The sequence below is a fragment of the Tetrahymena thermophila genome (genome assembly GCF_000189635.1).
Source record: "Tetrahymena thermophila SB210 genomic scaffold scf_8254688, whole genome shotgun sequence".
Taxonomy (NCBI): Eukaryota; Ciliophora; class Oligohymenophorea; order Hymenostomatida; family Tetrahymenidae; genus Tetrahymena; species Tetrahymena thermophila.
Window position 1 is genome coordinate 1 of NW_002476454.1, and position 11,636 is coordinate 11,636.

General features: G+C 24.1%; 4 protein-coding genes across 4 annotated transcripts; 2 read left to right on the top strand and 2 right to left on the bottom strand. All coding sequences in view use genetic code 6, as the record gives it.

Annotated features, from left to right (window-relative positions):
* Positions 1-322: 322 nt before the first annotated feature.
* Positions 323-2,028, top strand: TTHERM_00297199 (Serine/Threonine kinase family protein; the record flags this gene model as incomplete). The annotated part of the gene is made up of 4 exons (XM_001470703.2): positions 323-1,088; positions 1,180-1,423; positions 1,484-1,652; positions 1,705-2,028. The coding sequence occupies 4 exons, from the start codon at positions 323-325 to the stop codon at positions 2,026-2,028; spliced, it is 1,503 nt and encodes a 500-aa protein (XP_001470753.2).
* A 654-nt stretch (positions 2,029-2,682) lies between these two features.
* TTHERM_00297200 (kinesin motor catalytic domain protein) lies at positions 2,683-5,262 on the bottom strand (the record flags this gene model as incomplete). Its single annotated transcript, XM_001013253.3, has 4 exons — positions 2,683-3,756; positions 3,867-4,207; positions 4,271-4,792; positions 4,953-5,262. 4 exons carry the CDS (start codon positions 5,260-5,262, stop codon positions 2,683-2,685), a joined length of 2,247 nt encoding a protein of 748 aa, XP_001013253.1.
* Positions 5,263-6,993: 1,731 nt separating this feature from the next.
* On the top strand, positions 6,994-10,185 carry TTHERM_00297180 (B-box zinc finger protein; the record flags this gene model as incomplete). Its single annotated transcript, XM_001013251.2, has 1 exon — positions 6,994-10,185. The coding sequence occupies exon 1, from the start codon at positions 7,012-7,014 to the stop codon at positions 10,183-10,185; it is 3,174 nt and encodes a 1,057-aa protein (XP_001013251.1). The 5' UTR covers positions 6,994-7,011.
* A 648-nt stretch (positions 10,186-10,833) lies between these two features.
* TTHERM_00297170 (transmembrane protein, putative) lies at positions 10,834-11,304 on the bottom strand (the record flags this gene model as incomplete). Its single annotated transcript, XM_001013250.2, has 1 exon — positions 10,834-11,304. The coding sequence occupies one exon, from the start codon at positions 11,302-11,304 to the stop codon at positions 10,834-10,836; it is 471 nt and encodes a 156-aa protein (XP_001013250.2).
* Between the last annotated feature and the right edge of the window lie 332 nt (positions 11,305-11,636).

The window sequence follows — 11,636 nt, forward strand, 5'->3', positions numbered from 1 at the left end:
CCCCAACCCCAACCCCAACCCCAACCCCTAAAAATTAGTTTTGACTAAAATTTTAAATATTTGATAATTTGTGAAAATTGTTCGTTAAATTTAAAAAATTATAGAATAAAAAAATATCTATATTTATGAAAAAATATGATTTATTATATCATATTTTTAAAACAAAACACGAGTTTGTTATTATTTAATTAATGAAAATATATTTAAAAATTTATAGATAATTAATTAGAACTCAAAATTTATTTAGGTTTTACCAAAAACTCAAAAAGAAGATAGATAGATAGATAAATAGTTAATTTATTAAAAAGTTACTGATATTAAAATGAGTGACATATAGTTGATATTAAGACGTTGCAAGAGAGGAAATGAAATTAAGTTAGACTTATCATTTAAGCAAATTACAATACTCCCAAGTGATATTTATTCACTTTCATAGTTAGAAGTATTAGATCTCTCAAATAATAAATTAAATGCTTTAGACCCTAAAATCTCATAATTATCCACACTTAAAGTTTTAAATATAGCAAACAACAATATTATATCTCTACCTAACACTTTACTTTAGATGAAGAGCTTATAGTTTCTTAATTGCTCAGGTAATCCTCTCAGTAACTAATTCGATAAGCTACTGATTGATGAAAATTAAATAAATCCATAGCTTAAATCTATTTTAGCATAGTGCTTTGGCGAGGAAGATACTTCTTCAAAAGCAAATTTGTGGTTTAATGATACAAGCAGCACGTCTAATACAGGTTTCAATAGGATAGGTTCTTCTGGCAACAATAGTTCATCTAACAGTGGAGGATTCGGAAATACTTTTTATGGTGGAAGTAATAGCAGCAATAGTAATAATACCTTTGGCCAAGCAAATAATGCAAGCATAATGAGCTAATTAGTTGAAAAAGATAACTAATTAAACTAATAAAAGAAAAAAATTTAAGAATTAGAATAAGAATTACAAAAGTTATCCTTTTCGCAAGGAAAAAATATTTAGGGTTAAGGAGGACTCATTAAAGTTTTACCCCTTTTAGATCCTGTTTAGGAAATAGAATTTAAGGATTTGGAAATTAGAGATGCAATTTCATAAGGTAAAAATAAAATTATACAAATATTTTTAAAACAAGCAAGTATCAGGTAGTTAAAATAGGTTTTTAATTCATTTTTTGTTAATTATTAAAGGTGGATTTAGTATAGTTCATAAAGGTAAGTATAAAGGATGTGATGTTGCTATCAAAAAAATATTCAATCCTAATATTACTTAAGATGTTTTGGATGAAATAAACAATGAAGTAAACATGCTTGCTACTCTTAGACATCCCAATATTATTTTGCTAATGGGTATTGTTTCATAACCTTAAAATATGTGTATTGTTACAGATTTAGTTGAAGGAGGAGACTTATTCACATACTTACATAAATAAAGGTTTTATTTATATTATTAAAAAGAAAACTGAATATTAATCTTCAATTTAATAAATTTTAGAAAAGATTTGTCAGGAGTTTAAAAAGCATTTATTGTTAAACAAATTATCAATGCTTTTTATTATTTACACTCTCACTAAATAGTGCATCGTGATCTTAAATCTTACAATATTTTGCTTGATGTAGGATTTAAAATTAAGTTATGTGACTTTGGATTAGCCAGAAAATATGTAGATTATATTTTTAAAATATTTTATTTATTCAATAAAATTTACTTAAAAGTCTGACTTGAACTAAGGTAATTCCAAATTTAGTGGAACTCCCACATATATGGCTCCAGAACTCTTTTAGAAGAAAGGATATGACGAAAAAGTAGATGTATTTGCTTTTGGTACACTACTCTGGGAAATATATGCTTAGGAAGTTCCTTTTGATGGTTTAGAACCTAATGACATTATGGTAAGAGTAACTAACGATGAATAGTTGCCTTAAAAGTAAACAATAAACTCTAGTATATACAAATTAATAGTTAAGTGCAGAGCATTAAATCCTAACTTGAGACCTTCATTTGAAAAGATATACTAAGAATTTAATTAATTAGCTTGAAACTAAGTCCAATAAAATATTGAAAATGTGATAAATGAATTAAAATGATTTTGAAAGTTTGACTGAAATAGTTATTATTCCAGCAATTAAAGTTGAACTCCTTTTTGTTTTAGTTATTATTACTTAATTAGTATTTGTATAATATTTTATTTATATTGAATATAATTAACATAATTTAAAAACGCTAGAATAAAATTGCTATCAAATTTAATTAATTAGTTTCATTTATTTTTTTAAAAACACTTTGAAAAGTAATTTTTGATGAATTAAAAAATAATGAATTATATATTTTTCGTTTAACAAATGTGTATGAAGAATAAACAATATATACTTTATTAAAAATATAAATGAATATATAATTGAATAAAAATATAGGTAATTAAGTTTTTTAATTTTTAAAACATAATCATGAAAATATTATTATTTGAAATGCCCAAAATACTAGTTTAACTTAATCAAAACAAATTTATTATAAAAATTATTATTAAAATATTTTTTTAATTGATAATTTGAAATACTAAAAATAATAGTTTAATTTAATAAGAACTAATTTAACATAAAATTTAATTATGATATCCAATTAATTAACTAGTATATGAATAAAAATACAATCCTATAAAATTTTAAATAGAATTTATTTATATATCAACTTTTTCAATATTAATATTTTTTTAATCCACTCTAGGGTCTTCTTGATGTTTTTTTGGCACTTTTTAGACGAACTCTAGGTTAGTTAAGTGCATTTTCTTTACTGATTAATTCTGGATTTTTAATATAAACAATAGGCATTTTTTCATTAGCCATCATCTAAAGCTCTTCTTCATCTTCATTCAAAGCGATATTAATAGTTTCTTACACTTTTTAACTAACGTTTCCATCAAAATCTTCAGTTATTATTTCAGGTAATTCAAGATCTAACTACAAAATATTGTCAGTTCTAAAACGAGGATTAGAGTCTCCGAACTTGATTGCCATACGAGCAGATTCACAGATTGGTCTTTTAAATCCGAAAACTGAGGCTGGTCTAGAAATTTTATGGCCTTCATTTGCATCATCTTTTATATTCCAGTCTCCATCTTCATCAGAGAATATAAGCTTTTATTCTAGCTTTTTAACTTCATTCTATGGTATAAAGTGCTCAATAATAAGATCTATGAGCTTTAATTCTTTGGTAATAGAACGATTTTCATCCAATAAGATTTCCTTTTCACGGAGTCTGTATTCATGTATTTCATTTGTTTACTAACGAGCTTGTTTTATTCTTTCTACAATATTATTTAACTTTTTAGTCTTAGCGTCAATTTCTTCTTGTAAACTTTTGTATTACTCCTAAGCTCCTATTACTAAAGCATTATTCTTTTCAAGCTCTTCCTGTTTTCTTCTTTCTTCTTATTTTCTTTCTTCTAATTCAATTTAAAGCTTTATTAACTGCTTTTCTTTCTCTCTCTGAGTCTCTTTAAGCTTGTTTCCTTAGATAATTTTGCTTTCCATTTCTTTTATTTATTAGAGGTATTTTTCTTATTCCTAGGCTTATTTAGCTACCTACTCTTCTTTTTCTTTAAGCTATCTCTCCAATTTCTCCTTTTATTCTCTTGAATCTGCCAAGTCTCTTTCAATTTATTCCCTTTTTTTGCCTACTGTTGATTCAAGTAGATTTTTCTCTCTCTCAATTTATTCCTCCAATTCCTTGAGCTTTTACTCATCAGTAACTACTACTACTTTTTAAACCTATTAAAATTTAAAAATGTCATAAATAAATATCTTGAAGTGATAATTATTAGAATAAAATAACCAATAAATAAATAGAAATTGTAAAAAAAAATAATGTGAAATATTACTTCAACAACTTTAGCAATCTTTCCATCTGGACCAATTTGAATATTTGAACCCATTTTTTTCTAAAGTTCTTCTTTTAAGCGATTAATTTCTTCCTAAAATTCTCTGATCATAGCATCCTTAGGATCTTCATTGATTTTAGGTCTATTTTTAATACTTTTTGCTCTGCTTGCATAACGCAGAGTACTAATAGTTTCATCGTAGTTATAATCAGCAGGTCCGATATTAGCAATCATAACAGTTTTTGTATTACCTCCCAAAGAATCTTAGAGCAATCTAGTTAGTTTGGAATCTCTGTAAGGAGTATATGGTTTATTATCGACTAAAGCAGATATAACATTACCTATTTATTTTTATAAATTACAATTAAATTTAATAAAATATTTTTTAAATATTTAGAATTTACCCAAAGTAGCTAGAGATTGATTAATGTTTATAGCTTCTTTGAAACGCTCACCAGTTGCCTGTGTTTTTGATTAACGCTCAGAACCAGCTAAATCAACAAGATTTAATTTACCAACTCTAATATGCTACTATCCATCTCTTATTTCACTCATTTCAACAGTAATCATAAATAGGGAGTGGGATCTAGAAGATCCTTCATTCATTTTTGTAGCTCCTACTTTTCTATTTTCACGACCATGAGCAAGTTTTTCTTTCATTTCATTAGGATTTTAAATAATAAATGATGAAAGGTCTTTCACATAAACACCAGTATCAGGATTTTCATGCAATTATAATTTGTTTTTGGCATTTTTGGCAAGTAAATCTCTAATTTCTTCATTATAAAGTTCTAAAAAGCTAGCTCTAACAAGGAACTGCTTAGAAGGAGTACCTTCAATAACTCTATAAATATGCTCGAAAGTTCTTGGGATAATACCTCTGTTATCAGCTGGTTCATTACTACCTTCCATAGTGTGAGTTTTACCTATGATTATATAAAAAATGAATTTTCAAAAACTAATAAACACCTAAAATAGATAAAAAGAGGAATTTTTAAATATAATTAAACACAGAATATCTCATAAGATTTATCACAAAATTATGCAAAACATTTTTTGCTGTTTGAAATAATTTTATTAATTTACCTGTTCCGGTTTAACCGTATGCAAAAATGGTACCGTTGTAACCTTCTAAAACTGATTCAACAATTGGTAGAGCTGTCATTTTATAAACATGCTCTTAAGTTGATTTTTAATTAATAACTACATCGAATGTGAAAACATTTCTGTTTTCACTTCCTTCCCCTTTAGGGTTATTTACAATAACTTCACCTCTTTCTGGATCAATTTTAACTATTTCCTATCTATTATCTATTAATTCCTATTTAGAAATAGGTCTGCATCTCATAGCGACTTTTACGCACTCTTCATTACTATTTTTTTTTTTCTAACTCATTAAATACTATTAAACCTATGATCAAATGTTGATTGTATTTCAGCAAATTCCTAAAATTACTAATTTGAGTATTTACTTTTTTATGAAAAAAAATGTTATTTTAATTGAAAATTTGATATTAATATTAATTACTTATTGATTAAATAATCTTTTTTTATTATCAAATAGTGTATATGAGGGTATGTATATTTTAAATTCTTTTTTCAAATTTTTTAATATTTAATTTTCTTTTTATTAATTATCATCTGATTTGTTAAATCGAATGTTATAAAATCTAAGGAAAATTCACTTTAAAAATGAAATAAAAAATGTTTATAAAAAGAAACTTGCTTAAAATATAGAAAAATGAAAAAATCAGATTTAAATAGAAAAAAATGGTTGTTTAATAAATCTAATATGTTCTTTTTAGTCATAATAGCCTGAAAATGGATGATGGTTTATTAATAAAATAAACTAAAATCTGATAAAAAACTAATACACTCACTTAGGATTTGATATTTTTCTATATAAACTTTTTAGAATAACTATATTATCCTTCTTATTTTGAATAGCTTTAATTTTTTATTCAATCGATAATAATAAGCAAACATTCATTCAAAGATTTTATCTTTATTATTAATTCAATACAAATATCTAATTAAACTATCTATAAAATGGACTCATAAAAAAACGATTTATAAAACGAAATCAATATAATTATTGTTTTAGGTTTAAAATTGAAGGAAGTTTCATAAAATAAATATCTTATGGAAAATTTTTTATATGATAGATTAGAATTTGCAAATAGATTGTTTTAATCAAACCTGGTTGACGAATAATAAATAAATAAAGACATTCAAACTAAATCTTGTATCATTTTAAGCGGAAAAGGCTAAATAGGAAACGAAAGTTACATGATGAAAGAATATTTAAAAAAAACTTATAAATATTAAGATGAAACTCTTATACAAGAAGAATAGTCTATGACTACAGTAGAAAATTTTATATTTTCTTTCTTTTAGATTTGGAAAATTTTTGAAAGGAATTATAAAGAAAAAAAACTGAATATCTCTATAGTAACTTCAGATTATCACAAAGATAGATCTTAATATATACTTGAGTGTTTTCTTCCTAAACTATAAAAAGCGTTTGTTAATAATAAAATCAATAAAGTAAAATACTATGGCTCAATAACTAATACGTAAGAAGAAAGCTACTTAATGAATTTATCTAATGAACAAATTAGTGAGTTTCTGGATAAAAATTTTGATTGGAAAATGTTTTGTTCTTATAGGTATGTAAAAAAAGAAGATATTGATATATTTTTAGAATATTCAAAGTTCTATCAGTGAAAAAAATCATTAACTTCATCATGCTAAAAAAATAAATAAACTTTTTATTTTTATGTTTTAGATTTATTTTTAAAATAAGATATTAAACAACTTTTAATTAATTAATTAATTGTATGTTTGTTTAACGGTAAAGTTAAATTCCATAAAATTTTTCAATTACTTTTAATTTATTAATTTTGAGAAATTAATTGATTATCTATCGAAAATTTATTTATTTTAAAGTATTTTTAAAAATATAAAAAATCAAATAAAATTACTATCAATCAATCATTAATTTGATAAATATCTGGTTCAATAATATTAGAATCTGAAAATATATATTTAGATTTACCTTTTGCACTATTTTTATTAAGTAGTATTCTAGAAGTGTGTTTAAATTGTCTAGGTAGTAGGTAATAGGTAGAATTTGTTATATAAAATGATTTAGTAAGGAAACTATAATCTAAGATAATAGGATCATTCATTATTTTGTAATTTACAAAACCATGAAGGTAGCTAATTAAGCTATGTATGTATCTAAAATGGATGCATAGATAGAGGGTTGGTATGCTAAATTTGCGCAACAACAGCTCATAAAGATCATAATATTTAACCACTGACTATGTTTTTAAATACCTACAAAGAAAGCTGCTAATTATCATAAGCAATTTAAGAATTGAAGAGAGATTCTTAAAAATTAGAGTTAATATAGCAAGAATTATCAAACTATTTAGATAATTTCTCATAATCTTTATAGGAAATAGTCTTGTCTGCAAAAAAAAGAATAAGTACTAATATAGAATGCGATAGAGAACTTATAGATAGTATATTTGAAGTTGAATAAAAGCATTTAGATCATATAAACTAGATAGAATCATAAATGATAAATTAACCAGGTGAAGCATAAGAAAAAATTTAATAGCTGATTTCAAGGTTAAAATACAATAATAATTAAAATGATTCATCTCGTTTTTAAGTTACTACTTTTAGAGAAGATAACATAAAAGCAATTTTACTTTTAACCAGAAAAAACAACTCTATAAGGAATAATATACTATCAGAAACTCCTAAGTTTGCAAAAGACTTATACTTATATTTGAGGCAAATAGATTAAGCTTTGGAAGCTTATGATGCAAAAAGAGCTAATTAAAATTTGAATAATCAATCTTAATTGGATATTACTGCTACTAATAGAAGTGTTTCACCAATGTAAGGAATAAGTTATTCTACAACAGTTTAATAATCTCCCTAGCCTTAATAACAAGGGACTAGTCCAAGAAGTGCAAGTGGTAGTAGGACAAATATTTTTTCTAGGTAAGGTCCTTCAATTAGAAGTAGAATGACTGATGATAAATAAGAAAAAACAGGAGAAGAATAACAACGAATGATAGCTTAAAATGGAATGTAAAGTTATAAAAGCGTGAATGCTAATCCTAAAGAAATTCTTTAAAAAAATAACTCAAATAGTGGATCTTAATCAAATCTAAATAAGCAAAATTAATAATAATAAAATTCAATCTTACCAGTATCATACCTTACTAGTTAATAAATGAATCAGCCTTTATCTTAAAATTAATAAATATCATAAGAATAGTTGCAACAAAATGTTTAACTGAATTAATAACCGTAAAAAATAAACAATGATCCTATTTATATTTAATAGTAATACTAAATATAACAATAACCTTAAAAATAGCATTAACCATAACAAAATCAGTCTGCTATTTTCCAACCTTAAAAATAATTACCAATTTAATAAAAGTAATAAAACTTATCATCTAAGTAAGATAATAATTTACCTGAATAGCAATAAATCTTAAGCTAATAAAATACAAATAAATAATAATTGGCTAATCCTAGGTTTATTTAATCTAACTAAATAGAAAATTAAGAATAATTAGAATAATTAAATTTAATTTAAAAATAAGTACCATCATCATTAGCATAGTAAAAAATAATACATTCATTTTAAAATGATAATTTAAATAGCTTAGAATAAATTGCTTAGTAACCATTTAAAGAAAAATAAGACAAAAATAACTTAAGCTAATAGCCTTAAAAGCAACTATAATTAAACTAAATGCCAGAACTAATTGATCCAACAATAGTTTCTGGTTCTGGTAATCATAATTTTTCTAGTAGACCAAAAAAGAATACTAGTAATAGCCCTTTGCCAAGACCAGTATAGAAATTAAATACTAATTTACCAGCTCAAGATTAAAATAGTTAAGCCCCGAAAATAGGAAGCCATTCGATGATTCAATCAATTAATTTAAAAGAAAATGAGAATTTGAATACATAGCTAAGCGAAAATAGACCTAAAGAAGCCTCTGTTAATGCTATTACTCATAATTATATTACAAAAAGTGATAGCAAAGGAAGAAATTAAAATATACAAATAGATACTTTCCATTAAAATATAGATATTAATAAGTTTTTGTAAAATTAAATTAAGCCAGCAACTCCTCCTAAACACTCTCCTAAATAATTGTAGATTAACTCAAGTTCTCCTTTGCAAAATAAATTTAACATTGAAAAAAAATAATTTAAAAATGATAGTACAATTAGGTCAAGCTATAATGTAAACAGTGCTTCGTTTAATAATGGAGGAGGAGGTAGTAAATCAAATTTAAATACAAGTCCACAATCATAAAACGCATCTTATTTGGATCTTTCAAGGGTAGCTTATAATTAAATTTAGCAAAGCATGTAAATGTCTCACGATGGAAAAATAAAATCAATTGAATTAATTGGTAATGATAAAATTGCAAGTGGAGGAGATGATAAACTGATTAAAATTTGGGAAAGAACTCAATATAAGCTTTTGAATACACTTGAAGGCCACAATGCATCAATAACAGTAATTAAATATCATAATATGAGTAGGATTTTAGCTTCTGGAGGTGATGACGATCTTATAATTATTTGGAAACCTGTCCCAGTACTTTAAAAGGTGCATATTTTAAAAGGACATGAAGACAGCATTACTAGTATGGCTTTTTAGAATGAAAGAACCTTAATCAGTAGTAGTAAAGATATGAAGCTAATTGTGTGGGATATTGAAAAAGGGTTAGGAAAAAATAAATTAGATTATTCAGAATCAATAATTAACGAAATTTCAATTTATAATAAAATGATTTTATGTGTAAGTGAGAAGTATGTGTAATTCTGGGAACTTAGTACTTACAAGCTTTTTAAAAAAGTAGAAGCTCATGATGATACAATAAACCAAATCAGCCTCATCCATAGAAAAAGAAAAGCTCAAATATACATAGTAACATGCAGTAATGATGGGTGCATTTATGTTTGGGATGGTGATAATTAGTACGATGAAGTAGATTAGATAAAAGAAGAATCTAGTTGGAGCATCAAATGCTTTGACTATAATTCTCATTATGATTTGATAGTATACGGATGCAACTCGAAAGTAGATTCCCAATCAAAAGTTGTTGTCTATAGCTTGGAGCAATAAAAAATAACATAAACAATTTCACACTATACTGACTTTATAAATTAGATTAAATGTATTTATAAAGATATTTACATAGCTTTAGAAAATAATTTTATTGACAATGTAAAAATATAAAAAAACTAACCCAGTTTGGACTATTGACTTAAATAAATGACTTTCAAATTTTTATGAAATTTGAAATTGTTAAAAATAAATTAATATATTTTCTTTTAGTTATTAATTTTCTAAAATTTTATGTAAGATTTATATAAAACATTATTTGCTTAAAATTTCTAATTTTTATTTTTATTAAATATATAAAATTATATTCTTAATTGAAATTCAATTGATTACCTTATTCAATTTTTGTTTTTTATCAAATTATCTTTCATTAAATATTTTGAAAAAAGCCAACAAAATTTACTGTTTATTTTATTTTTAATATTGAAATAATGTCTTTATTAAAATTAAAAAATCTTCATTTTTTGAATTTTTTATTGATATATAATTTTCCTCTCTTCAAGCAGTTAAAATAACGAAATTTGAAAATAATTTTAGAGGATGGTAAATGATTTTTTATTAAATAATGAATGTAATTCCATATAGTTTTTAATAAAGAGAAATTATATTTTATCAAATAGTGTTTTTTTGTAAATTAAAATATAATATAAAACAAATCAATGAATGAATGAAACAATAATTTAGGCATTCTGCTTTTAAATTAAAAGTTAATTTAACTTAAAATATAATTTTAAGTTTTTTTATTCAATAACAGTTTAAATTTCTTAAAAAAAAACAAGCTTTCATCTATCATTTTTGTTGTGGTTCCACAGTTTAGGTAGTTTATTGATCTTTTTATAAAGGGAAGTATTTCTATATAATACCTTCTACTTTACTATCAACAATTTAATTTGGTAAAAATTGTTCTTTATACTCTAATGATAAATCTTATAAATATTTTTATCCAAAAATGTGTTTATATATATAGTTTAATCCATATATGCTAATACCAGAACTAGCTATTAATCTTAAACTATTCAAGCCAAGTACTTTATCTTCTAGATACATTTCTAAGAAAGGGGCTTCGATTCTTTTAAGAAATTTAAAGAATATGAGACCAACACAAGCACATCCTAAGAGACCAAAATTTAAATCAACAAGCTAGCTAGTGATGATTCTACGGTCTGCAGACTCATGAATTTTATCTTTGTTGAAAAATGACCATTTTAAGAATTTTAAATTAACTTATCTTCTATATGCTTCAATTTAAGAATTAGTCATTGTTTCATATTGATCAGGATAGTATATTGCTTTTTTATAATTTTAATCAAGTTTATTTTTATAATAGACATATGTGGTGAGGCTCTCTCTATCAGTATAGAAGAATAAATCTTTTTTAGGTAGCTACATTATTCAATAAATATTATCTATCAACTTATAAATTTACTAATACTTGCTTTTTGCTCAATCAATTATATACAAATTTAAAAGAAATAACTATATTTTAGTATATATATATATTTTTAATTATTGTATCTTTCACATACAAAAGATATCTCTTGTTTATTGTATATAATTTAGAAATTTCTGTTTCGATATTATTTTAGATGAGT